This window comes from Fusarium odoratissimum, assembly GCF_000260195.1.
Source record: "Fusarium odoratissimum NRRL 54006 unplaced genomic scaffold supercont1.5, whole genome shotgun sequence".
In the NCBI taxonomy this organism is placed as follows: domain Eukaryota; kingdom Fungi; phylum Ascomycota; class Sordariomycetes; order Hypocreales; family Nectriaceae; genus Fusarium; species Fusarium odoratissimum.
Window position 1 is genome coordinate 1,078,555 of NW_022158691.1, and position 24,681 is coordinate 1,103,235.

Here is a 24,681-nt window from a genome sequence, read left to right on the forward strand (position 1 = left end):
AAATAGTATGGACTTAGTAAACCTTAACCAGTTATATCTTTTTCTCTCTTCACTTAGCTCAATAGTTTGGTAACTATCATCGTCAGAGCATCACAACAAAATTTAATGTTATTTGCATGTAATGGTTGGCCCGGCTCAAGTTCGTCCTCAAGGCTTTTACTTTCGGGTGTCCTGAGCTGTGCCCTCAAATTCGGCGAGAAACTGTAATATACTTTCGATATTGTCCCCAAGCTAATACAAGAAGCCAAAATAATTTCATTTAAATCACCAGCTCTACGTCCGTCCCATATCCTTCTCGTGTCTCACATCTATTCCTTCAAAAGTCATCACAAGGCAAGAGCACAATTTCAGCAGTTCCGACAAAGATAACCCAATCACGAGCTTCTACCACGCGAGTACTCCACTTGAGCGGCTACTCCCAGTTGTGACGTAGCGCAGTTTAGCCCCACGTCGAACAGTGAGTGGTCGGAAATGGTTGGTCTATTGCTAGGCAGTGCACTACTCAGCAACCTTGCCCGATTATTCGACACCGTCTTCACCCACTCCATTCGAGAGCTTCATCAATAGCATCTATACCAGCAGTCTCTGACATCTTGTCGAGGGTCTCGCGGCACTCGTTTATCCGAAGTCCGTCTGCTCGCTGTGTGACTTCTTACAGAGCAAGCTACGCGGTGCCACATCGCATCATTACCTGGACAGTCACAGTCACAGTCACGTACAAGTACACTCTCGTTCATCAGCATCGGACCTCAATATGGCCGATGTCATGATCCAGACCCCTCCGGTACTTCAAGGTCCATCAGAGAAGGAGCGGAAATATGACCGCCAACTCCGACTTTGGGCTGCCTCTGGTCAGGCTGCTCTCGAGTCGGCCAATATTCTCCTCGTTAACTCCGGTGCTGGTACTGTCGGCGTTGAGACTTTCAAGAATCTTGTTCTGCCTGGTATTGGCCGATTCACCATTGCCGACCAGAACGCTGTAACTCATCAAGATTTGGGTGTCAATTTCTTCGTAGATGATAGTTGGCTGGGCAAGTCCAGAGCTGAAGCTTGCACCAATTTTCTCTTGGAACTTAACCCTGAAGTACAGGGTGAATGGTATCCTAAAACCCAGGTATGTCGTTCAATCTGCCCAGCCGCAATGATCCATCCCACTGACATATCTCAGGATGAATCTTTCCACCTAGATCACCTTCTCAGTAGCTCGCCAACATTCACCATGATCCTATATGCTCTGCCTTTGCCTCAAGATCAGGTCCAGCTAATTCAAAATTATTCTCACCAATATAAAATTCCTACAATTGCGGTTCATTCCGTGGGATACTACTCCTACTTCAAGACCACCTTACCCGGCACATTTCCTATCGTTGACACCCATCCCGACGAGACCGCCACTACAGATCTGCGACTTCTAGCCCCTTGGCCTGAACTCCTTGAGTTTTCCCAGAGCATGACTGAAAACATCGACAACCTCGATAGTCATGAGCATGGTCACTTACCTATGGTCGTCATTCTCCTTCATTATCTAGAGCAATGGAAACAAGCTCACGACGGCGATTACCCTACCAGCTACATCGACAAGACCGCATTCCGCAAAACTGTCTCCGAAGCCATGAGGACAGACAACCCTGAGGGAGGTGAAGAGAATTTTGAAGAGGCTATAGCTGCTGTGATGAAGCATGTCGTAACCCCCTCCCTTCCTAGTTCTCTTCGACAAGTCTTTGACTATGTGCACCAAGATCCTGTAAGAACAAGTGCAATCAATGTTGACTTTATCACTAACCTTTGTCAGGAGGAGATCAAATCTGGCTTCTGGGTCATCACAGAGGCTGTGAAACGATTCTATGACGAACATGGCCGTTTACCTGTCCCTGGAGGACTGCCTGACATGAAGGCTCAATCCAACGTGTACATCAAACTACAGAACATCTACAAAGAACGGGCTCGCCAGGATGTTGGTCAAGTTTTGGAAACCGCTCGAAGTCTTCCTGGCGGTCAGGACGTGGACCCCGAGCAGGTCGAGCTCTTCTGCAAGAATGCTCCTTTTATCAAGCTCATTAATGCCCCTGGAGACAAGACTACCAGTCTCGATAAGCTTGTCGGTAAGTACAGCTCTTTCTGGTCAGAAGGGCTTTTAATAACATATCGCGTACAGAACAAGAGCTAGCAAACGACGAGATGTCAGCCTTTGCTGGGCCCGAGATGCCTCTATCCCTGGTCCCACTGTACCTCGCCCTGTTGGCAACATCAAATACCAAGACTGCTTCTGCAGATGAGATTATGGGTTTCATTGGTAAGGCCGCACCAAAAGCCACGGAAAATGAACGTTACAAGAAGACTGCCCAAGAGGTTGAGCGCGCGGCCGGCGGCGAGCTTCACAACATATCAGCCCTCACGGGTGGCATGGTTGCTCAAGAGATGATCAAGATCATCACCAAGCAATATGTGCCCATCGACAACACTTGTATCTTCGACGGTATCGACAGCCGTTGTCAGGTCCTCCGCCTGTAAAAAGTATCAGCCCTTGGAGGTATCTTATGGGAAAGATGGAAACGGAGTAATGTCACGATTAATGACTGGATAGAAGGATTCACAATAGAAAACATCGCATCGAACGACTTTGAAAAGCAGCAATGGACATCGTGGAGTAGCTCAACGTGGTAGGGTCTCCTGACGCCATCTTCTGAATGAGAACAGGTTTCGGTTTCAACATCGCGATTCTCCCTCAACCCCAACCACAGATATCGACCACGTGTTCGCCGCAGCCGTGAACAAAAGACGATACTTCCCATATGAAGCAAGAAGCCCAAGACAAGAAGAGACACACATCCAGCAAAAAACATACAACAGCGGGGATTCGCTGGTCGTCACCGACCCAACTACTAATCCGCCGGTTAGTGGCTTGACTATGGGAGAGCGGACGGGATCCCGTATTTTCCACTACCTTTGGTCGTATGTGCTTGACATGATGATGGTGTTGCTTATGGCCACTTCGTCCTGCATGTTCTATGCATTGAAGCGTCCGGGACGTCTCCCGATGTTCCTGGCATATGAGCAGGTCATGTTGCTTGACTAAGACAGTCCCACTATCAGAACTAGTCACGTTTCATCGAAAGACTGCGTTTCCGCAGTCTCCTGAAATCATGAGTACGTACAAACAAGGCCTCATTCGGTGATAGTTGTGGGTTGCGGGGCCATCAACACTCCTGGCATCAAACATGTCATCTCGATATCAGGCCAGGAACCGGTGAGGAATTACGTTCCTTTTTGCCATCGTAAGATAACTATACTAAAGTTTAGCTACCTATATTCTGGCAAGGGACGTTGTGGCTAACGAATTAGCGCTGTACTTGAGTTCGCCTGCCACGAGCTCCTTGCCCCAGCAAAACTGATCAAGTCATCCACCGTCAGTCACCCTTGCTGAATATTGCCAATTGTTAAAAGCCTCTTCCTGCCGAAAACTCTCTCTCGCATCTTCCCGAGATACCTATATACGCTAGCAGGGTTGCCTGAGTCGCATCTGCCTCTGGATCGACGCTCTTGTTGCTGGTGTGGAGGCTGTGAGAACTTTGACGGGAACTCTCTAGAAACGACCGCAATCATCAAGGTACAACCTAGCTTGCTAGTCTCATAGGGCTACCAGTAAGTCCTCTTATTGTTCAGCTTTAGCGAAGAATGCGGGAGCTTCAATGGAGGTGGATTGGGAGGGAGTGTTTCTTTACCCCGGACGTCAGGTGGCAAGCGCTCTACCACGTCTCAAGTTGATCAACAGTCGTATCAAGGGCGGATCACGGAATGGCTTACCACTCACCGCTTTATGGCAATACGACGTCTTCTTTCAGCAAAGCTTTTGCTCTTGCTGGACGTCGCCACCGCCTCTACATCGACTGCCAAGTTCTTCAAGCCTAGTGCTGTCTGACCTCCGCTGTAAGGTACGCACAACCTGCATGTCCAAGTAGCAATTGAGGCCAAGAGTGTAACAAAGACCTCATGTCCAAGTTTGTGCAATGTAGTTGTTGATCGTGTATTGGTGGCGGCCTATATTCCTATGAAGCAGGTCGGATGTCCAGCACTGCCCCTATAATACGTCCGGAGGTTTATTACCACAACAACGAAAACATCATTAGACTCATGGCTAATAACAAAGTTTACCTAACGCGCCGGATCTCATGTGGATCTCGCAAGGAGCACTGTCTCCAGCCATCACTCGGCTAAGCTATATTTGATGTATATGATGGCCTTGTCAAACTGTAGGTTTGGTGACCTCTGGTCACATCTGTACATGAACCACGGGATATTAGGCGAAATCGAATCAATCTTCGGCATTATTTTGGGCCGTCTCTGCTAGTCTACACTTGGCACCGAATTTCGGCGGCTACTAGTCTGAACGAGTGCAAGCTCATGGGGTCTCCAGTGCCGGATTTGAGGGGTGCTGCCATGACATGTTATCAGATCGAGTCACATATGGGGTATATAAGTGCCACTATACTGTTTTCTTCACTGCTGCTGGGGATGTTACAGGGGCTCTCAGCATTCTACAAGTATTATGATCGACGGAAATGCAAAAGGACCGTGACCGGATGTTAACGACGTGCCTATCAGAGGACAGAATGAGGTTCTTTCTTCAAGATTCTAGTATCTGGTGTGACGGAGAGCCCGAGATTTCCGAGATCTTTTCCAAGGTTTAACTGTAGCTCTGCTTCATGCCTCGCCAGAACAGGATTTTCGTGTTTGTGTCCAGGGCGTGTCGAGTGTTGCCAAAGCCAAAGTGCTCAGGGCAGCAGAGTATTCAATATTCATGCAAAACGTCAGAAAGAAGCAAAGAATAGGGTGTTGAGCTGCTGATGGAGGGTTAGTTCTGGGTTGAGTTTATTCTTGATAGAGACAATGTCCGATGTTGAATCCGGGCATAATGGTAACCACGGGTTTACGCTCCGACTGGCCGCTCGACCTGGAATCTCAGGCGTGGCTTTGAAGTGTCCAGCGCATGCATACAGACAGACAGACAGACAGACGTATCCGTACATGTCGATGAATTAGATGAGGGCAGAATCACGAAGCTGTTTGGAATGGCTCGTTACAGTCAGACCCATCCGGCCGGAGGGGCAGAGGCGGCCATTTCTCGCGCCGAGGCTGAGGACAGCGGGCGAGAGCCTGCCAGAGTGTTCCGATAGCCAACTCACGTGGGAACATGGTCGGTAAATCAGGCCGGCTCATTCTGAAGTGGATGAATCTTGGCGCCGGGAACCCCAGGTCTTCGTAAACTGAAGAGAGCAGTGAGCGGGCCTCTGAAGGGAGTCTCCGAGTCTCGTGGAGCGTGACGAGCAGTGGACACGGAGTTCGGTATCAGGACTATTATCCAGCCGGATCACGGTCACCTTCCCTGAAAGGTAACCAGGGTCCGAAACAGTTGGAGGGCTTGGAGGGGAAAACCCGGGGTAGAAGTCGTGAGCTGGAGGGGATTCAGAGAAACGGGCCGAGGATCCCAGACCCTTGGTAGAGGGAGTATTAACCAGAGTTCTGTGAGTGGTATGAAAGAAGTCTCCGATGGGTCGATTAATGATCACACGCGCGATGCGAGGCTCATTTTTGACAAGAGTGCGTTCTGTACTCCGTACCTTGGGGAAGTTGGTGTCCCATCCTCGGAGGTTGTCCATGTGAACGAATCGCTTGCCTTGCTTGATTTGATTTGATTTGCTTCGCTTTGCTTGTGCGTGCGTGCGTGCGTGAAGTGCGCGCTTTTGTTCTAAAAGCAAGGTGATGTGTGATGTGGTTAATTACTAAGGCAAGACTAAGGTCAATGGGGAGGCGAGTGGTAACATCGGATGAATGCCTGCATGATATAGCGCTTGACGGAAAATTAATCAGGGAGAGCGGAATTACATTTGATTTTGATTTTGATTTTTTTTTCTTTGGTTATTTTATTTTATTTCATTTTGTGTTGTGTTGTGAGAGCTCAAAGATTGACGGTCGATCTGGCAGAAAGATAGATCTCTTACATATACGAGCCAACATGTAATCCACTCTATGTAGTACACGATCTCGCTTGTCAACCCAACATGTATGTACGCCTCAATTGTACAGTCAAAGCAGATCATTCACTGAATGTTGGTTCATCGATTGACTCTCTTCCCCAGAAATTCCCCGTAACTTGTCAACTTAACCATAAAATTGCTAAGTCCGAAATAGGAAGCTTGAGATGTGGTTCCTGGATAAATGCAAATCGACCAGGGGGCCAGGGCATGGATAAACGTGATAGGGCAGCAATCGGCGGCTCGAACTACATGTACATGCATCTGGGCCATGCAGCGCGACCCTCTGGCCCCTTCATCTCGTGGCCTTTTACTGCCCTGTTGCCTGTCGCATTAAGCCACCGCAGTCATCCCATCCCATCACGTCCCCATCCACCGACTTGGACTTGCAAGGTGCTGGTGTTGATGAAGCATGACGAGGGAGCGACGTGTGATGGATGCGAGGCGATGCTACTGTTACTCTTCGGGAATAAGGGAGCTACCGCAACGCCGAGGCCTCTTGGAGATCTTGCTTACAAGATTGGACTCTGCTGCTGCTACTACTACTACTCCTCCGTTGCAGCCACCAGTCGACTGCCGTGAATGCTTCGGGCCGCCCAAGCCAATATGCCCGTCATTAAGGGCTGGGTTGGGTTGGATTGGCTTGCAATGGTGAGGGGATAGCGTTGGGCTCGGCTGGGCTGGACTCGACGCTGGAACTGCAGATACTCCTGAATCGTCACCTCACATCACCATGCCTTGCTTGTCTGCCCTGCCCTGCCCTGCCCTGCCTCATTGTGATTGTTGGTTTGATGTCTTGAGAGTATTCGTGTATTCGTACGGATACAGATATTACCGGTGCTGTCTTTCACCGGTCTCGATGCAATGCAGAAGCGTCTAATTAACCTCGGGTACAATACACGAAATGACGCGCAGAAACTGATCTGTCGTGGAGGCGGCCCAGCAGATCACGTCCTGTCTCGTCCTACTCTGAGCAAATCACCTCTGCAGGCATTTCCAAATGGGTCGCCATGCCCGAAGACAATCGTCAACAGACAGGACCCTGAGTTTAACCTGCTCTTAATTTCACGTCCCATTACTTGGGCATAGTCAAATGTCATAGCCGCCCCCCTCTCATCTCTCCGGGCAAAAACAGTTGTCTGCTGCGTAGTGTTGTGTCGTGTCGTGTCGTGTTATGCTACGCTACCCCATACGCTCTGGATCGTCCCTCTTCATGCGTCCATTTCAAGGACTTGCATCATCCCACGAATGAGGACCCTGCTCTCCTGTTCCCCACGATCCATTCCCGTACGTCTTGCAGCGTCCTTCTCCGCATTATCTGCTAGGGGTGGCGCCGGCTCGACAGTAACATCGTCGCCGCTACTCTAAAGTACTTGGCAGACCTGCTTCACTAACAGCACTACTTAATAAGTGTGGTGTCCAGCCTTACACAGATCAAAGTTTGGGGGCCCTTTCTCTTCGTGGCTTGCACAATAGGAATATCTTCCTGACTAGCGCTGTCAACTCCTTGTTAACATGTCTCCTTCAAGTACCAAGGTTGCCGCTGGTGGCTCCTTTCATACCTGTAAGTCAACCTCAACACATCATCGTCGTCTCCATGTCCTAACAGCACCAAAGTCCAGGGCATCATTCCCAAAAAGCAGCCCGCTGCTTCCAGCAATGCAAGACCCAGGGTCGCCGGCACACGGCGCATAACGACTCCCCATGCCTGTACCGAGTGCAAACGAAGAAAGATCCGCTGCGATGGCAAGCTGCCATGCGGCCAATGCATCACCAGCCGTGCTCCAAAGAGCTGCTCTTACGATAAACATCGCCAACGAATGATTCCATCCAGAAAGTAGGTGACATGTCAAAAACTGAAGATCTCTTCAGCTAACCGTCCTCCAGGGCTCTGGATAGCTTGGCACAATCTCTCGAGGAGTGTAGGTCAGTGCTTCGGCGCCTTTACCCAAACCATGACGTTTCTGCACTGCGGACCATGGACAAACAGGAACTTATCAACCTCCTGGCTCAATCACAATGTTCACTTGGAGATCCTCTTCCATCGCCACCTCTCGAGTCATCATTTCCCAAGCCAGACACATCTCTGGTACCATCAGACTCCCTCCTGGAACTTCAGTCTTCTCTCGAGGCTGACCTCGACTCACTCATCGGAGAGCTTGAATTTGAGATACCCACCGAACAACTTGAAACCAATGATGGATCCGGCTATCTCACACAACAAACCTGGTGGGACTATAGCTCACGGCAGTGGAGCTCAGTGCCCGTGCCATCTATGATGGAGGGTCAGCCATATGGCCATGACTTGGTCACTCCGATGCAACACTCGATGTATGAGGATGAGCGTGGAATCTACGGCTCACTTGAAATGAGATGACGAAAATGTAACCTTTCTCGATGTATTTTTACATGCGATTCCCGACTCTGAGTGGGTATAGGGGCATCATGCACCCCCGGGGACGCAGGTCGTCTCCTTTGGCCGGATCACAGCTTACGACAATGAAACGAGGTCACGACCCTTTACTTGCTTTACGTTGCTTCACTTTACTTTAGGTATCTACAGTATGACTACCTAGGTACTTTACTTTGCCTACCTTACCTAGGTAGTATCTATATGCAAACACATACATATCTCTTGATGTTTGAGTACCTTAGCTAAGGTCCCTTAACTTATTGTCTCTGTTTTCAGTTTCTCCATTCCATTGTCGAGGTGATTTGAAGTGTAAGCTTGAACTTCCACATCTGGAAGGCATCATCGCGGTGTTCTTCCTTCCCACGTCTGTTAGTATCAGCCATGCCGTTCCTATCCTCAAGATGAATCGCAAACCATCCCCTTCCATCAAAAAAACCATTCTTGGGCACGGTCCTTTTTCGTGACGCGGGCATAGAATCACAGAAGAGCAGACATGGAGCACGCACTCACGTGCAATAACCTCAAATGTCGAAGAGAGCTGAGCGAACGTGCACTTGTAACGACATGCAGGTAAGCATATGACATTCAGATGCCAGCGGCCTTCTGACATCAAAATTAATAGCCATATCTTCTGCATGGAATGCGCCCAGCGACTCGGTGTCAACGGACAGGAAGCTGATCGCCGCAACACATGCCCTGCCTGCCACTCGCAACTAACCAATCCGGACGACGCCGTGATTACGAACCTGAATCCAAGTGAAGATTACAAGACCAGTGTTTTAAGCGGACTGAGCCCCAACGTTATCATGGAATGTGCCGGTCGGGCTCTCAGCTTCTGGGCTTACCAGACCACCCAAGACATCTATTACCAGCAGTATTTATACAAAACCCTGACCGACAAGTACTCAAATCTCAGCGTCCGCCTCGAGAAGACCGTGAACGAAGCTAATTCGGAGATCGAAGGTCTTCACCACAAGTTGTCAAGTCAGTGCTCTACTCCTCTCAAATTCGCATCTATTCAGCTGACACAGAGCAGGTCTGGCAGCAGAACAGGATGCTCTGCGGCGCAAGAATGGCGAAATCTCCCGAGCTTATAAAGACAAAAGTCGCAAGGTTCTGCAGCTACAAGAACTCTACGACAAAGTCAAGAGAAAGGCTGAGCTTGGTCAGATTCAGAGGGCAGCATCGGATGCTGTTGACTCAACCTTACAAACAACCCAGATCGACTCAGGCTATGAAGTTAGCTTGCCTACACAAAGCAATGCTGAAAGTATCCCTCCGCCAGCCTTTAGCCAGAGTCATCGCATTGATATCTCAGGAATGAACACCAGCCTCTTACGAAACTATACAAATATGACAAGAGAAGGAAACCATTGGCCACGACTAGGAGGGTCATCCCATTGTGAGCATTCATTTCATCAACCGACAGTACTTGCTGACGTATGACAGGCGATACATCAGAAGCCCCTGTTGGTGGCCTCCGCCGATCTGGCATCAACACAACATCCGTATACCAAACGACGACATTGCCAACTCTCGCAGGAACCCCAATTCCTAGTTTTGGCGGTACAAGGCAGTCTACAAGCACGTTTGCTCCGGGCTTCAGTCATCATCGGGGTAGTCTGGCAGGTGTTGGACTAACATCCGGTATCAAAGTCAGCCAAGCGAATAACCCACCAGTATTGGATATGCCCTCAAGGCATCTATGAAATGGACAGGACAGTAAGAAAGTGACCGCATTCAGGGCATCAAGCTTATTGCGCTCTCTTCCGTCGCTTTTTTCTCAAGGCCTGCATTAGTGGTAGTATCTGATACTTTAGAACAAAGGAGGGGAAATTCAATAGTTATTTTGCCTGTCATATACTCAACAGTGTTCTGGTTTGGCACTTTGTTCACACTGATAGAAAATATGTTCGATCAATGACTTTGATGAGAACACAATGACTGTTGAGAAATCTTATATGCATTTTCAGTACGTCGTGACTGATTCGTAGACATTAAATACAGCAGCTTCCACAGCATTCTAGACTGGATCTCCTCTTCTCCGTCGGGAGAACAGCACTTATTTCGAACATCATATACTTTTACAACAGGTGATCAAATATGCAAGACAGCTTCATCGCTAGAATTAAATGGCATACCCAATCGTCACTGGGTTTGCCGTCATCTGAGCCATCAGGCTCGGGAGATGGCGGGAAACCTGTGCAAATATTCACGCGCATCAGGGAGAAAACCAGGGAATGGCACAAGCTGAGAAGGGCTGGGGGTAAAGTTCAGAATCTACGAGCACAATATCTCGCTGAACAAGCCAAAATCCAAGGTACGGTGTCGCCTCCGATCACCATATCACGTCCCGCCATGGAACTGCAACGGCTTCCACCTGTACCAGCGGAGCTACCAGGTGACAACACAGATATATATTCCCGGGAGAGACTTGAGCGAAGTCAGTCAGCGCACCAGCATGAAGCCCCTGGTTCTCGTCCAGTTCCCGTCACTGATGACTCTCATCCACCCGGGGAGAGCGGCAAATTCATTCTTGTTTCTGACCCTGTGCTCGATAATGCGAAGGGCTCTGGTCACCAACACAGAGACACGCCTCATGCACAGAGAAACGGAACTGTTGAATATGAGCGGGATCTCAAGATACTATTGGATGAATCTTGTATTCCTCAACCTCTGATAGGTCCAAGTCATGTCGTCCAAGATGATATTGAAATTCTTCGTCTCGAGACATACATACAGACGATCCGGAGAAATTGCGAACGGCTAACGGAAATCAGAACGGAGCTAGAGCAGCAAATACTCGTAGCGAAAGAGTTTGCCTTCAAGCTGTACTGCCAAACACATGAATGGGAGTGCTGGAGTCCAATTCTACAAGATCCTGTTCCCCTGCTGCAGGTATTAAAGGGACTTCAAACGACCATACTGTGGCTGCAAGCCCGCATTCAGTGGTATGAGAGAAAGTACCCTGGACTTCGTGAGCAGTACAACACGCATACGGGATTGCAAAACAAGACTTCTGATGTGGTAAGGCTGGAGGATAGTGAAATCTAGCTGGGCTATGCTGAAATGGATCGTTCTTAACATCGAGACAGATTAGGTTGGGATCGTTTGTTGAGGATATTTCGCGGAATCTTTTTGGATTTTTTATTACCCCGGGTCATATCTTGGTTTTTATTTCCTTCATTTCATCATGTTTTCTCGTCTCTGACAGGTGGTTGGTTATCTGGTTGTCTGGGACAGATAGGGGCGTCTTTCATGTTTCATGAGCAAGAGAGGATATAGATAGATTGCAATGAGCGGATGCGGATAAAGATGATACACTTGAATGTAGGTAAATATTTCTTTTAAAATAGATTGTGGTCATGGGATGCCATTCGGTCCATCAAACGAGACTGTAAGTGAGTGTGATCGATCAATTTGCGACAATGTCCGTATCGGACCTCACCTCATGCGGATGTCTATTCTTAGACTTTCACGTGATGGAAAGCTTAACGATGGCATGGCCGCGTATGCACTACTGACGCCATTCCGCATACTGTACAGACTCCATTCCAGTGAGCCAACGGAATCGAAGCAATCCCCCCTGTGTTTTTGTTTTCGTCCCTTTTCCCCCTTATCATCTTATCAACTGCCTTATCTTGAATCACCAGTTGTCCTACTGCGCCGTGCGCAATAATCCAATCAATTCGACACCAAATCCACCTCCCGTCTCGTGTCTTCGTCGAATCCTTGTCAAACTTCATCCTCGCTAACCCTCTTTTGGCCTTGTTCACTTCTGCGTCCCTGTCATTGTTGGAATCTTGTTCTACGACTCTTGTTTGCAACTTTATACGTCCAACTTCCACTCGCTTACGCATCCGAATGATGCTCGACACTCGCTTCACCTGCTAGACCTATTCAACGACATCTTTTCGGGGGCCGGCCTCTAGTTTAATATCGTTTCATCTTCTCGACGCTCTCGCTATCGTCAAAGTCGAAATATCATCAACTTCGTTCAATTAGGGATCCACCCCGTATCGCAACATCACGAAACGTCGCATAACGTTAGAAACAGCTCGTCCAACGCCGATTGCGGTATACTTATCAAGAAGAACATTCGCGACGATCAAATAAGCTACGCCAACTCATATCTAATTTGCTCCGTCTTTATCGTCGCTGTTGCACCTGTCAGAACTGAACAACCTCAATCTTCTACCCTAATGGGTAAATCATGTCGGTATTCGCCTTCTTGTTGGTAGACTTTGACTGACAGTTGTGTCCCATACAGCACAATATGGCGTCATTCTTGACGCTGGTTCCTCAGGAACTCGAGTATACATCTACAAGTGGAAGAATCACGCCAAAGCTGCCAAAGATGCGTCGGCTGCCGAGCTCAAGTCTCTCCCCAAGATCAAGCTCAAGGAAAACAAGAAGATCCATCCTGGAGTTTCGAGTTTTGCAGAGAAGCCTGCGCAAATCGGTCCCGATCATCTGCAGCAGCTGATCGATATCGCTCTCGACGAAGTCCCCGACAGCAAGATTTCCGAGACCCCCGTTTACCTCATGGCAACTGCCGGCATGCGATTGCTACCAAAGCCTCAGCAGTCGGCACTCCTCAAATCAATGTGCACATACTTGCAGTCGAATACGAATTTCATTCTTCCGGATTGCGATGCCCATATTCAGGTTATCTCTGGCGAAACCGAGGGTCTGTACGGCTGGATAGCGGCGAATTATTTGCTGGGCGGCTTCGATCACCCTGAGGAGCACGACCATGGCAAGAATCATCACACCTACGGCTTCCTCGATATGGGTGGCGCATCTGCTCAGATTGCCTTTGCTCCAAATGCAACTGAATCCGCAAAGCATGCGGATGATTTGAAGATGGTGCGCATGCGAACACTCGACGGATCACCATCCGAATACAAAGTGTTCACTGCAACTTGGCTCGGATTTGGTGCCAATCAGGCCCGCAGCCGTTATGTCGAACGTCTACAAGAACACTACAACACTGACTCTACCCAGGAGCTGCCTGACCCCTGTATGCCTAATGGCTTGCGAACTACTCTAGACGGTGAACTTGTTGAATCAAAGTCGGATAAGACGGTTTTGATTGGTACAGGAAAGTTCGACGAATGTTTGACGGTAACCTATCCTCTACTGGGCAAAGACAAGCCATGCGAAGACCAGCCCTGCCTTGTCAACGGCCAGCATGTACCCGGCATCGACTTCGACATCAATCACTTCGTTGGTGTTTCGGAATACTGGCATACAACTCATGGTGTCTTTGGCGGAAAACACAAGGCTTACGATCTGGCGACATATCAGAACAATGTCATGGAATTCTGCAGTCGCGATTGGTCGGACATTGAGGGTGATCTTGATAAACGCAAGAAATCACCAGAAAAGAAGGCAGCCGAGGCCCGTTTGGCTTGTTTCAAGGCCTCATGGCTGATTAATATGCTCTACGACGGAATTGGCATCCCTCGTGTTGGTCTCGAAGGTGGTGCAGCCAACGACACCATTAAGGACGATGGTGAGAAGTCATTTAACGACCCTTTCCGGCCGGTGGACACAATCGATGGCATCGAATTAAGCTGGACTTTGGGTAAAATGGTCCTATACGCCGCCGGACAAGTTCCTCCATCCGGTTCCGAGCTGCCTGTCGGCTTTGGAAGCAATGTCGATAAGGGGATAGCGAAGGACTTTGAGCACGCCGGTTCTTCACCTATCGCTCCCCACACAGGGGACGAGGACGATGATGATGACCTGGAAGATCTTCTGAAGAAGCCTGGAAAGTCAACCGGTGGACTCGTCGCATTTGTTCTGATAATTCTGTTGGCCGCCTATTTGCTCCGCAAGCCTGAGCGAAGAAGAAAGATATTCAGCATGGTTAGCCGGCGAAAGCGATCAGGGAAACCAGGCCGCGGCTCCTCTCTTGTCCACAAGCTCTTCGGACGAAACTCGGGGCCATCTTATGAGAGAGTAATGGAGGAGGGTGACTTCTCTGATTTTGAGTTGGGCGATGTTGATTCGGATGAACACGATCATTCGGACAGCAGTAGTAATGGCTCGCGAAAGGGACGAACATCGGGTCTAGCAACACCTAGTATCTCTGCAGGCCGCGCGGACGAACTCACTCGCCCTCCGTCAGCAATGGATCGTGCCGGGCTTGTAGTGCGGACTGAAAGTCGAGAACGGCTATCGCCCTCACTATTGAGTGCTGGCCGAAAAAGCCGCAACGGCAGCCCAACTCGTGCGAAGAGTCCATTCATGTCGCCTGTGCGGGAAGATTGAGCGCTTCAATATGATTCATGGGGACGTATTAATGCGAAATTTATATATATCTGGTATTTTTTAGGGGTCAACATCACGGCGTCGGGGAGTTTGTGGGAACTGGAGGAGCATTAAAGACATGGCGTTCAAAAGAACGCATATACCATAAAACAGAGTCGTGGCAGTTGTTGATCTGTTGGTTGAGTTTGGCGACGAAATTGGAGTCTCTCTTGGATATCACACTACGTTATTTGTTTGGAGCTTCTGGGAGTGTTTCACAACGATGTTTCTCGGTAGGGGCGTCCGCTCAGTTGTGCGAATTGGTATTCAATTAATCGATCTTGTCAGTCGCTCAAAGCAGGTACTTTTGTCTGTTGCTTTTTTGCTATAATCCCCCCCCCCCCTGATGCCATGCCAGACTCGCCTTTTCGCCATTGAAGATATTCCCTGCCCGAATGTTATACACCTTGAGGCTTTGATCAGGCATTTCCAGATACGCATAAGCCAACACTAATCTGACTGCTTCTCCAGGAAACTAGGATCTGCCCGAACTCTTGATTCAAACTTGCGCCACCAGTTTTCAAAGGCTTTGAGCGGCACAACCTCAACACCACCAGGTCCTGCTGTACCGCTAAAGCTTGATAGAAAGTTGAATGCGTTTTGGATGATGCGTTGTGCGAGTATGGCCGTACTGGGCTGGCCGCCTGACGAGTTGCCAGACTTAGTGGCAGCGAGCTCTTGCAAGCGCTGGCCAACAGACTCTTCTGACTCCACTGATACACCAATTACTAAATCGCTGGCCTCTCCTCCACCGCTGACCTTGAACATCGCGCTCTCCTTTCCAGGGCCTATACCTCCAAGGAAGCGGAAGTTGGGTGTGCTGCCTGACTGAGCTGCTGCTGCGACATCGGCGGCTGTTGCTAGGTAGATTGCTGCGGCAGTGTTCGGTGGGAGACTTATGCCTGGTAGCATAAAGACAACAATATGTGAGAAGTGTTTTGTGGTGGGGAGAGCGTAGAGTAGTGAGGTTGGAGAGGGGGTTGAAGAAGGTTCTGTGATGAGTGGTTGGCCCGCAGGGACGATGCCAAAGAGTGGGCTTGACATGATGATACTAAAATCGAGATGAGTAAGATATATTCAATCGTAAGATCATATGATAAAGAAATATTTGATTCTAACCAGGGATGGGAGGGGAAGGCTGTGGTGAGTCCTTTGTTTAATAAGGGTCCAGGCTATTCTTTGTCGTGTTTCGCTGGTAGTCTAGTGTGAAACGATTGGTGGGTGTTTCGAGGGTAATCTAGAAACAAGTGGAATTCTGGTAGCAATCTGATCAGCAGTGACCTCATATGGTAGCCAAACCCCTTTGGTTCCCCACAGGGGTCTTTAGGGTAGGGGACAGGACATTGCATGCCAAGTCGACCCTTGATGTTTCAATATAGTGTGACAGAAACATTGAGAATTCGGATATAGTATACGAGACTAAAAATATAGGGGAATGTATCCCTCAACTTTCTGGAGCACTTGGAAGTGTATCTAGAGTCAAGGGTTCTGGAGTACATGGAGAACGTACTTGGTCTCACTGAGCAGCGTGGGGCTACCAACATGACACAAGTATCTCGTCGCTGACCCCGGTAAAAGCACAGCAACCTACTTCCTGATGCAGCTTCACCGAGAAGCCCGGACAGACAACAGCCGGAACTCCATATCATAATCACTCCCAAAGAGCATACATTTCGAGGGCAGGTGCTTGCTCTGCCGATCTCGCATATAAACCAACGTTGGGAAAAGCCCGCAACTGCATCAACGTTTCACTGCCAAACAGTCGGTTGTTACTCAACATTGACTTCATCATCTATCTATTTGAGTATATACGATAACAGATCAGTCACGAACCAAGAAAATCCCACCAGCACAACAACACAAGCATCTTTCCCTGCATCAAAATGGCCAAAACAAGCATCGATCTCATCGACGAAGTCGACATGTATGATCCAAAATCCCTGCCACTCTAATGCAAGTGTAACTCATCTCTTAAGGTTCCCGTATGCCGAGACTGATCCCGACGCTTTCACCAAGATGAATGCCGGGCTCTATACTTTGGATTGGAGAGATAGCCAAGGCACATACCCTATTGGGTACATCCTAGACCGTGTGGCCAGAGAGCTACATCAGGTCCCTGAAGAGGTCAGGGGAAAAATGGAATGCGACGATGAGAAGAAAACTATTGTGCTCTTTCAGGAACCTACGGAGGAACAACGTACTCGTCGCGCGGCGACCCTGGCCGACTATTGGCGGAAGAATGGGACGTTCCCTCTTCTCCGTCGCTGGCGTGACGAACTCTGGCCTGTATACGGACGTAGTGGCGAGCTATTGTTCAGCATGGAACGAGCTGCGATAGGCTTGCTTGGTACGGTGCGTTACGGCGTTCACATGATTGCGTATGTCAAGGACGAGACTGCACCTCATGGCATTCGCCTCTGGGTCCCTACGCGTGCTCGGAACAAGGCAACCTTTCCCGGCATGCTCGACAATACCGTGGCAGGTGGTTTAATGACAGGAGAGGACCCCTTCGAATGCGTCATTCGCGAGGCTGATGAGGAAGCCAGTCTTCCTGATGATATTGTTCGCAAGAGTGCCAAGTTCGTCGGCAACGTCACATACATCTACATCACGGACGAGGGACAGGTTGGCGAAGGCGGCTTTATTTATCCTGAGTGCCAATGGTTATACGATCTCGAGCTTCCCAACGATGTGATCCCTCAACCCAAAGATGGCGAGGCGGAGAAATTTGACCTCTGCGACGTTAATCAAGTCAAGGCGGATCTCGCCGAGGGTCGATTCAAGTCCAATTGTGCCCTCGTCACCCTCGACTTTTTCATTCGTCATGGAATTCTCACTGACAGAAACGAGCCCGAGATTGAGCAGATCAAGCGGAGAGTGCGCCGCGACATTCCTTTCCCAGGTCCGCATCAAAGTAATTGGCGCTCATTGTGATTTTGATAGACCAGGCTCACAGAGACGGGACAGGGTCTTCGACTTTGAGAATCATTGGGGGCAACACGGCGGTTTTCGCATGGGTATCATTAATGTGGCTTAGAGCTAGTGGTAACACAAAAGCCCATAGTGGTGGCGAAGAGCTATAGTCTAGATAAATGGACAAGTTTAGGCGCTTCTGATTATTTCTTGACGAGAAGATAGACGTTGTCGACACGGAGGGGAGTCAGTTTCTTGATAGGGCCTTGAAGCGACATAAGAAGACCGCCGAAAGAGCAGTAGGCATTGCTGTAGGTTAGATTCAGTCAGCAAACTTGTGTGTTCCAGACTCGGTGACGACAAGGGGGCTTCATGTAAGAGACGCACATGGTATTTCCATCGAATGTCTCCTCGAACTTGTAGATCTTTCCATGGCACACGTAGTCATAAAGGTCGGCAGCTGTCGCTGGCGCATCACCGCCCTTGCCAACGTCTCGCCAGCCCTTCTCGTCCTCCTTGCTTCCGTCCAGAGAGAGAGTAGTAGACAGAACTACGTGCAGAGTGTCGGAAACAGCACAGGGAAAGAGCTCGATGTTGATATCTAGAGTCATAACAGTCTGAGAGTCGCTTGAAGTGCACGAAATGCGGGCGACACGGTCGTACTTGGACTGATCATACTCAGTCACGGTGAACGATTCTTCGAAGAGAGTAGCGTCGCCGCTCGCCATGTTGGGCAGTCGAGAAGAAGACGGAAGAACGGTTAGGATATCTTGCGGGAGGAAGAGCGAGTGCTTTGTATCGTTACGATCTTCGCGTTGTCGTTGGTTTGTATCAAGAAGAGAAAATGTTTGGATGCGGCTCGGAAAAAGTTGGTGGATACTTAGGTACCTCAGGTGTAGGTGGGGCACACACAATACGATATCACCCTCTCTATCACAGCCTAGGTACCTACCTTTAACTTCTTAGAGCATTTTCCATTTATTGAAAAGAGGAGAAGAAAAAAGTATCACTCAGCGACTCGCACACGAAAGACAAAGACAATGTCTTTTCGCAAGCGTAATGTCGTCATTGGAGCTGCCGGGTCTTCATCTCCCATCATTCGACAAGAGAAGTCTCTTGCACCCGGAACAAGACCATCTCCATTAGATGGACGTTTGACAACCTCCACAGGCACGCAGTCTTTGGATCAGCTCTTGTCAGGTCATGCTGGAATGCCAATGGGCACTTCCTTGCTCGTTGAAGAGACAGGAACTACGGACTTTGGAGGAGTACTTTTACGATACTATGCCGCCGAAGGACTTGCCCAAGGACATCAAGTTCACCTCTTGGGATTTGGCGATGCTTGGAGAAGAGAGCTTCCTGGTCTTGGCAGTCCTGATGGCTCTAAGAAGAGCAGCAAGCCAACCTCATTATCAGATGAAAAGATGAAGATTGCTTGGCGCTACGAGACACTCGGACAGCGCAATGTTCCAGTCAGAGGTATGCTCTGTGCGCTCCCTCTAAGGACGTAATGTTGACCTGCGACTTATTGTAGATGCCCAAGCACCAACAACTCCCGGACAGACACCGAGCACGTTTTGTCATGGCTTCGACCTGACCAAACGTCTTGAAAACAGTGCCATCAAGGGTCAGCTTCACACAACCCCAGTGGAAGGTCCCATGGCATCTCCAACAAACACGCCTTTCCACAAGTTCATTGCCGATGTGACCTCCAAAATCAAGAACTCGCCACCTTCTACAGTTCATCGAATCGTGGTACCCAGCCTCCTCTCGCCTACACTGTATAATTCTGCTGCCAGTCAACCCAAAGAGGTCCTGAAGTTCCTCCATGCTTTGAGAGCACTCCTTCGACAGTACTCAACCCAGGTCACGGCATTTGTGACTATTCCAGTTACTTTGTTCCCTCGCTCTACGGGACTAACGCGGTGGATGGAGTTGCTATCCGATGGAGTTCTCGAGTTGATTCCTCTGCAACACCAAGCTCCAGTTGTGCGGGAGCCCGGCAACGAAGACAAGGGCCAAGGACTACTACGTGCTCATAGCTTACCCGTGTTCCACGAAAAGGGAGGTGGTCTGGAAGGTACCTGGAACAGGGAAAACTTATCTTTCAAGCTGAGCAGTTCCAGTGGGTTGGTAATTACACCCTTTAGTCTACCACCGATTGGAGACGAGGAAGAGCCAAGTAAGGTTTCCAAACCCAACGATCACAAGAAGGAGACCTTGGATTTTTGAAGAGAGGACAATTCAATGATTGACCTGGTTTGTGATCCTGCCTTTGGGTCTCAAGCTCAGGACTCTTATCTTATCTTTTCCTCCCGACCCCACTCGCCTAAAAATTTTATCACCTAAAAGCAGCTCCAAGCTCTCAACCTCTCTTCTCTTCTTTCTTCTGATCAATATCAACAATCTCAAAAGGTATGTCAGAATCTTTTTTTCTCTCTCGCACTTTATCCACGCGACTCGGACACAATGATTATACACTTATTAATCTGTCAATCCCCTGATTTTCTGTGACGACACACAATAAAATTACGAAGACGACTTATGATGTTGTCCTTTTCACACTTGTTTATGCTCGCTATACTCCAACGAAGCGCCCGCTAACTCACAATGCTTCAATAGATACCATGGCTTCTCTAGACCCAGCCCCTGTTCGGATATCCAAGATCGCTGGGCGATATCTCATCTTCGATTCTGAAGCAGCTGCGTTCTTGCGTCGGAATGAGAATATCAACGGTACTCTAGCTGGAACGGCGCCTCAGCAACCGACTCAGAATATCTTTCTCGGTCTTCCAATTGAACTCCGGCCGGAGGAGGCTGAAGCGTTATTGCATAAGAATGTGGCTTATCTTGTAGACGACGTAGCTGCCCACCACCATGTTCTCCAGAATCACAACGCCGAGGCGAGGAAGTTATACCTCGACTCGCTTAGGACAAGAAAGCAGACAGCACAACAGGTTATTGCTGAAAAGAATGCCAAGAGGGTTGCTGAAGGAGCATTGAAGCGTGGGAAATCCCGCCGTGTGCCTCCTAGCAATGCAGACGACGACACCATCACTAGTGAAACTAAGCCCGCCGTACATCAGCAGGAATCTGCCATCAAATCCCTGGGCGTCACCCCAACATCCAGTGGGTCGCTGATTTCTTCAGAAGCTGAACGAACATACCAGGCCACTAATCCTACGCAAGGCCCTTTGTGTGGCTTTCTACTTACTTCTGGTCACTACACGACTCCCGGTCTTCGCTTTGGTGCCAAGTATAGTGTTTACCCAGGCGATCCCTTGAGGTTTCATGCCCATTTCATGGCAAACCAGTATGAATGGGAAGAAGATATTCCCGTCTTGGATATCGTAGCAGGAGGCCGTCTCGCAACAGCTGTGAAGAAGGCGTATTTGATAGGGGCACAACAGCCACTAGCAAATGGATCACGGGATGACCAGGAGATGAGAACCTTTAGTATCGAATGGGCTGCAATGTAAAAAGCTGAATATAATAGATGCTATGCCGAACATATCCTGACATGATTTGAGTCACAGGTGAAAGCTTGACCATTGTGAATTCATGCCCATCAGCTCCCGAAAATGAAACAACGCAAATGAGTGGAACAAAGGCTACAGGTGCTTAATTACAGCAAACAAACCATTACCGATTCCCTTAATCGTGGGTTTGCAGGAGCTCAGGGGACGAAAACGCGGCTGAAGCTAATAACCTCCCGGCGGCAACAGACGCATTTGTCAAAGTTGTTCATAGCAAGAGAGACACGGCAGTCGTCGCATAGACTTAGGCATCGACAGGGCCAGACAATAATGGTCCTGGGTGAGCTTTGACACACCACGCATTGCGGACCATCGCTTCCAAAACCTGATCCCCCGTTTTCCCATGATGTCTCGGAGCATGCCGCAGATGCAAACGCTTGCCGCCGTGATAGTAAAAGTTGTTCCAAAAGATGCTCCTCTTCGTCAGGATCTAATTTGGTGCTGCGCCCCGGTTGCATGATGTTGGCTTTGGGCTGTAGTAGGCCAGATCCCGGGGAGGCCAAGACTCGAGTGCGTTGCAATTGCTCCATTCGCCGGTATTTGGCGCGTGTCATGATGCCATCACTTTGGAGGTGGGCAGACAAGGTCATGGCCTCCTCGCGCTCTTCAGGGCTTGTGGGATGCAGAAGGCGTGCTAGATCGGATATTTGCATAGGGGTGTCATGGAAAGGCGTGCTCTCACGACTGATTTGAGGGGATCGTTGAGTAGGTGTTCGTTGGCCGTCGTCATTCTCGTCTTCTGACTCCCATGCTTGGTAATCATCCACTCCATCACCGGCGGTCGACATAGAGACGACGCTTGTAGTGTCGAAGTCGTCATCTGAGTGAGGTTCAAAGTCGCCGCTGGAATCTGCAGATCCCCACCAGCCGTTTTTCACCCAATATTTGTATAGGTCCCTATCTAGGCTCTCCTCGTCTTGGTCAATGCCCACACGCCTGAACTCGGCCTCGATGTCTGCCGTCTCCTCTTTCGGTATGCGTCCATCATTATATGAAGATGGTCCTCTTGGTCGTGGCTGTTTACGACTAGAGCTTTTGCTCTGGCTGTCCATGCTTTTTGGGTGCTGAGCAAGCCAAAGGAGCCATGCCGGCTGATATCGGATCCGTAGAGTCGCAAGACACCATAACAAGGACTTGGCGCTAATTTTTGCAATAAGTTTGTTGATACTGAGTAGAAACTCCAGTGCCATAAGCCAACGAGAACTCCTTTCAGACGCCCCAATGCCCGCATGAAGGTTGCGCTCACTGCGTCCTTTCGGTATCTTCTGAGCAGCACGTTCGCGGGCGTACCCATTGGATGCAATTGATGGGCCCCCTTTCACGGGAATCAGGCCGATTGCGCCGATCTGATCATATCGCGAGTCGGGCAGGCCGCCGCCACCGCCAATTAGTTTTCTTTGCAACTCCTCGGCCTCCTTAAACCGCTGCTCTTCCAGCCAGGTGCGTCGTTTTAGACTGATGCCCCTGTCCTCATTTAGGTAGACGGCTTCACTAGCCATAGTGATAGCGCCGAACCCAGTTCGCAGTAGAGCCGTGTAGAAATCCATTTCTCGAGTGATGCGAATGGAAGAGAGCGATACGTTCGCCTGCATGTTCTCATGGGCATGGATGAGACGCTGACGAATGGTCATTGAAGCCATGTCTGATGTCGAAGGGGGAGAGAATGCTGAGAGGAGCAAAGCCAGTCCGTATATGAACAGACATATAGCGATACCTAGTAGAACAAGGACATGTGGCACAAACCCTATGATGCAAACAGTTGGAAATCTGAGTAGACTCTGAGAGGATGGATTGTCGAGGTCAAAGGAGATGGCTGCCCATACAATGCTAGCCATAAAGCAGAGACCCCAGAATCCCGTGCTGATTAGTCGGTACTTAGCTTGCAGATTGAAGATACCGAGAACATGGCTCGTAATATGCGTCATCGAAGATAGCAAGGCAACGAGGAGAACTTCGGGCGAGGTGTTGACCCTTCTCATAACCATTGACCTAGTCAGAGCTATAGCATTTCCAAGCCCTGAGGCTGGGGCATCAGCAGAGGTTGTTTTAGTGAAGAGGTTCCAACCAAGCTGGTTACTGATGGCAGCATCGGCCTCTGCAAACGCAAGAGACTGCTCAAATAGTGTCATACCTGTCTCCGGTGCGACAGGACGCCCCTGCACGGCACAGGAAACGGTCTCAAGGAACTGGCTAAGACAAAATGTTCCGAACAAAGGCCACAACAGGGACAAAGAGCCGGTCAGATTACGAGCAGAGCCAGATTCATCTGACGGTATCATCCGAACGGCAATACAGGAGTGTTCATCGGAGGCTGAGAAGAGTAAAATTGAACTCAGAGAGTTGAGAAAGGCGTTTCGGTGTGAGAACATCAAGTCCGAGCTTTTGCTTGCGTTACCCCATCGTAGCTCGGAAAAGTCGGATGAGGTCTGGCATTGAATAGATTGAAGTAACTGGCGCGCCTGTATTACCAATAGGACGATAGGAACGAATCGTAATAAGAGTCTTGTCGGCCATCGCAAGCGTAGGCGTCGTCGAGTGGCAGCGAATATGTGTGTCCGGTTAAGTATGACTGCCATAGCTATGCAACACAAAGCCCACTTGCTGGTGGCATATCCAAAGACACTGCCCAAGCTACGGACACTGTCGACGGGTACCCGTCCTATGGGAGCAGTGGTCGCTGTCTCAGACCCCCCTGCACCTAACAAAGGCTCCATTATGTTCTGAATAGTCGGGTCGGCCTCAGCAAGTATGGTATTCGCGCCGACTACTGCTGGTATGTAATTCGAATTGTCGGTCGTCGTCTCGAGATGTTCGGGCACAGAAATGTAAGATCCAAGTTTCTTAACGAATCGCGGACCGGCCCAGACAAGGTCCTCTAGTATGGGCGCATAGCGTGTCACATTGACAGTCCAGACAGCAGGATTGTACCACGAACCAGATGCATTGGCAGCACCAAACCCTGTGTTGGTTGTGAAGCTGGTGAGGGGTGATGGCACAGAGGGGACGAACTCGTCGGCCATGGCCTAAGGAGAACTATCGGGCACGAAGTTGTCGGAAGAGAATGGAAGGCAAGTTAAGGAAAATGAAAGCTGCGAAATAAACGTGTCGGTCGCAGGAGCGTTATTTTGATAACGAGTCACTGGGTTTCGCCGAGGACATTGTGAAGTGTCCTTGTTTGAAGCGTGGTTTGTTGGTCTGGGGAAGCGATGATGAGGCAAGGCACTGAGCGACCTCAGTGTTGACATCGAGGTGGAGGTGGTAACATGCGGAAACTATGGACTATCGATGTACCTGCCAGGTCAAGACAAAGCCCAGACTGAGTTGGACTCACGGATACTAGCGCGTCCTCTGGGGCCCACTGTAGCAGCCAAACAGCTGTAGGAGTGCTTGCACAGTCATGCACAGTGTTGTTAAAAGGACGTGATGTACCCACCTTAGGTCCCCTGCATCAACCCACGGGAAGTGGTCC

General features: G+C 49.5%; 12 protein-coding genes and 1 non-coding gene across 14 annotated transcripts; 8 read left to right on the forward strand and 5 right to left on the reverse strand.

Annotated features, from left to right (window-relative positions):
• Positions 1–285: 285 nt before the first annotated feature.
• On the forward strand, positions 286–5,705 carry FOIG_04324 (amyloid beta protein binding protein 1). 2 transcript variants are annotated; one of them, XM_031202500.1, is made up of 5 exons: positions 286–1,114; positions 1,169–1,744; positions 1,793–2,102; positions 2,156–3,247; positions 3,301–4,203. In XM_031202500.1, exons 1-4 carry the CDS (start codon positions 755–757, stop codon positions 2,509–2,511), a joined length of 1,602 nt encoding a protein of 533 aa, XP_031067947.1. In that variant the 5' UTR covers positions 286–754; the 3' UTR covers positions 2,512–3,247; positions 3,301–4,203. The 2 variants fall into 2 exon arrangements, with proteins under 2 accessions (XP_031067947.1, XP_031067946.1); XM_031202499.1 differs by having other exon boundaries at positions 2,156–5,705.
• On the reverse strand, positions 2,839–2,954 carry FOIG_04325. Its single transcript, XR_004093425.1, has one exon. It is a non-coding gene; the product is annotated as a 5S ribosomal RNA (ribosomal RNA).
• Positions 4,586–5,961, reverse strand: FOIG_04326 (uncharacterized protein). Its single transcript, XM_031202501.1, has 2 exons — positions 5,834–5,961; positions 4,586–5,780 (listed from the first exon to the last, which is right to left on the reverse strand). Exon 2 carries the CDS (start codon positions 5,655–5,657, stop codon positions 5,214–5,216), a length of 444 nt encoding a protein of 147 aa, XP_031067948.1. The 5' UTR covers positions 5,658–5,780; positions 5,834–5,961; the 3' UTR covers positions 4,586–5,213.
• A 384-nt stretch (positions 5,962–6,345) lies between these two features.
• Positions 6,346–8,698, forward strand: FOIG_04327 (uncharacterized protein). The gene is made up of 3 exons (XM_031202502.1): positions 6,346–7,596; positions 7,650–7,869; positions 7,920–8,698. The coding sequence occupies exons 1-3, from the start codon at positions 7,548–7,550 to the stop codon at positions 8,407–8,409; spliced, it is 759 nt and encodes a 252-aa protein (XP_031067949.1). The 5' UTR covers positions 6,346–7,547; the 3' UTR covers positions 8,410–8,698.
• Positions 8,699–8,938: 240 nt separating this feature from the next.
• FOIG_04328 (uncharacterized protein) lies at positions 8,939–10,154 on the forward strand (the record flags this gene model as incomplete). Its single annotated transcript, XM_031202503.1, has 4 exons — positions 8,939–9,015; positions 9,068–9,429; positions 9,482–9,847; positions 9,895–10,154. The coding sequence occupies 4 exons, from the start codon at positions 8,939–8,941 to the stop codon at positions 10,152–10,154; spliced, it is 1,065 nt and encodes a 354-aa protein (XP_031067950.1).
• A 252-nt stretch (positions 10,155–10,406) lies between these two features.
• Positions 10,407–11,828, forward strand: FOIG_04329 (uncharacterized protein). Its single transcript, XM_031202504.1, has one exon. It carries the CDS (start codon positions 10,549–10,551, stop codon positions 11,497–11,499), a length of 951 nt encoding a protein of 316 aa, XP_031067951.1. The 5' UTR covers positions 10,407–10,548; the 3' UTR covers positions 11,500–11,828.
• A 156-nt stretch (positions 11,829–11,984) lies between these two features.
• FOIG_04330 (uncharacterized protein) lies at positions 11,985–16,044 on the forward strand. Its single transcript, XM_031202505.1, has 2 exons — positions 11,985–12,660; positions 12,716–16,044. Exons 1-2 carry the CDS (start codon positions 12,648–12,650, stop codon positions 14,722–14,724), a joined length of 2,022 nt encoding a protein of 673 aa, XP_031067952.1. The 5' UTR covers positions 11,985–12,647; the 3' UTR covers positions 14,725–16,044.
• FOIG_04331 (uncharacterized protein) lies at positions 14,972–16,002 on the reverse strand. Its single transcript, XM_031202506.1, has 2 exons — positions 15,883–16,002; positions 14,972–15,814 (listed from the first exon to the last, which is right to left on the reverse strand). Exon 2 carries the CDS (start codon positions 15,805–15,807, stop codon positions 15,214–15,216), a length of 594 nt encoding a protein of 197 aa, XP_031067953.1. The 5' UTR covers positions 15,808–15,814; positions 15,883–16,002; the 3' UTR covers positions 14,972–15,213.
• A 289-nt stretch (positions 16,045–16,333) lies between the features above and the next one.
• FOIG_04332 (uncharacterized protein) lies at positions 16,334–18,041 on the forward strand. Its single transcript, XM_031202507.1, has 2 exons — positions 16,334–16,687; positions 16,740–18,041. The coding sequence occupies exons 1-2, from the start codon at positions 16,647–16,649 to the stop codon at positions 17,695–17,697; spliced, it is 999 nt and encodes a 332-aa protein (XP_031067954.1). The 5' UTR covers positions 16,334–16,646; the 3' UTR covers positions 17,698–18,041.
• On the reverse strand, positions 16,334–18,679 carry FOIG_04333 (DNA-directed RNA polymerase I, II, and III subunit RPABC3). Its single transcript, XM_031202508.1, has 2 exons — positions 18,064–18,679; positions 16,334–17,985 (listed from the first exon to the last, which is right to left on the reverse strand). Exons 1-2 carry the CDS (start codon positions 18,402–18,404, stop codon positions 17,880–17,882), a joined length of 447 nt encoding a protein of 148 aa, XP_031067955.1. The 5' UTR covers positions 18,405–18,679; the 3' UTR covers positions 16,334–17,879.
• A 37-nt stretch (positions 18,680–18,716) lies between these two features.
• FOIG_04334 (elongator complex protein 4) lies at positions 18,717–19,908 on the forward strand (the record flags this gene model as incomplete). The annotated part of the gene is made up of 2 exons (XM_031202509.1): positions 18,717–19,155; positions 19,211–19,908. The coding sequence occupies 2 exons, from the start codon at positions 18,717–18,719 to the stop codon at positions 19,906–19,908; spliced, it is 1,137 nt and encodes a 378-aa protein (XP_031067956.1).
• FOIG_04335 (uncharacterized protein) lies at positions 18,738–24,544 on the reverse strand. The gene has a single exon (XM_031202510.1). The coding sequence runs from the start codon at positions 24,230–24,232 to the stop codon at positions 21,353–21,355; it is 2,880 nt and encodes a 959-aa protein (XP_031067957.1). The 5' UTR covers positions 24,233–24,544; the 3' UTR covers positions 18,738–21,352.
• Positions 20,304–21,155, forward strand: FOIG_04336 (uncharacterized protein; the record flags this gene model as incomplete). Its single annotated transcript, XM_031202511.1, has 1 exon — positions 20,304–21,155. The coding sequence occupies one exon, from the start codon at positions 20,304–20,306 to the stop codon at positions 21,153–21,155; it is 852 nt and encodes a 283-aa protein (XP_031067958.1).
• Positions 24,545–24,681: the final 137 nt, after the last annotated feature.

What these genes read in the sequence shown, in the direction of transcription:
- FOIG_04324 (XM_031202499.1), top strand. Translation starts at nt 755, where the DNA reads ATGGCCGATGTCATGATCCAGACCCCTCCGGTACTTCAAGGTCCATCA. An exon ending in AATGGTATCCTAAAACCCAG is followed by an intron (nt 1,115 to 1,168) that starts GTATGTCGTTCA and finishes GACATATCTCAG; the next exon opens with GATGAATCTTTCCACCTAGA. An exon ending in CAGTCTCGATAAGCTTGTCG is followed by an intron (nt 2,103 to 2,155) that starts GTAAGTACAGCT and finishes TATCGCGTACAG; the next exon opens with AACAAGAGCTAGCAAACGAC.
- FOIG_04326 (XM_031202501.1), bottom strand. Translation starts at nt 5,657, where the DNA reads ATGGACAACCTCCGAGGATGGGACACCAACTTCCCCAAGGTACGGAGT.
- FOIG_04327 (XM_031202502.1), top strand. Translation starts at nt 7,548, where the DNA reads ATGTCTCCTTCAAGTACCAAGGTTGCCGCTGGTGGCTCCTTTCATACC. An exon ending in TGGTGGCTCCTTTCATACCT is followed by an intron (nt 7,597 to 7,649) that starts GTAAGTCAACCT and finishes ACAGCACCAAAG; the next exon opens with TCCAGGGCATCATTCCCAAA. An exon ending in CGAATGATTCCATCCAGAAA is followed by an intron (nt 7,870 to 7,919) that starts GTAGGTGACATG and finishes ACCGTCCTCCAG; the next exon opens with GGCTCTGGATAGCTTGGCAC.
- FOIG_04329 (XM_031202504.1), top strand. Translation starts at nt 10,549, where the DNA reads ATGCAAGACAGCTTCATCGCTAGAATTAAATGGCATACCCAATCGTCA.
- FOIG_04331 (XM_031202506.1), bottom strand. Translation starts at nt 15,807, where the DNA reads ATGTCAAGCCCACTCTTTGGCATCGTCCCTGCGGGCCAACCACTCATC.
- FOIG_04332 (XM_031202507.1), top strand. Translation starts at nt 16,647, where the DNA reads ATGGCCAAAACAAGCATCGATCTCATCGACGAAGTCGACAT. An exon ending in CTCATCGACGAAGTCGACAT is followed by an intron (nt 16,688 to 16,739) that starts GTATGATCCAAA and finishes TCATCTCTTAAG; the next exon opens with GTTCCCGTATGCCGAGACTG.
- FOIG_04333 (XM_031202508.1), bottom strand. Translation starts at nt 18,404, where the DNA reads ATGGCGAGCGGCGACGCTACTCTCTTCGAAGAATCGTTCACCGTGACT. An exon ending in ACATTCGATGGAAATACCAT is followed by an intron (nt 17,986 to 18,063) that starts GTGCGTCTCTTA and finishes TCTAACCTACAG; the next exon opens with CAATGCCTACTGCTCTTTCG.
- FOIG_04335 (XM_031202510.1), bottom strand. Translation starts at nt 24,232, where the DNA reads ATGGCCGACGAGTTCGTCCCCTCTGTGCCATCACCCCTCACCAGCTTC.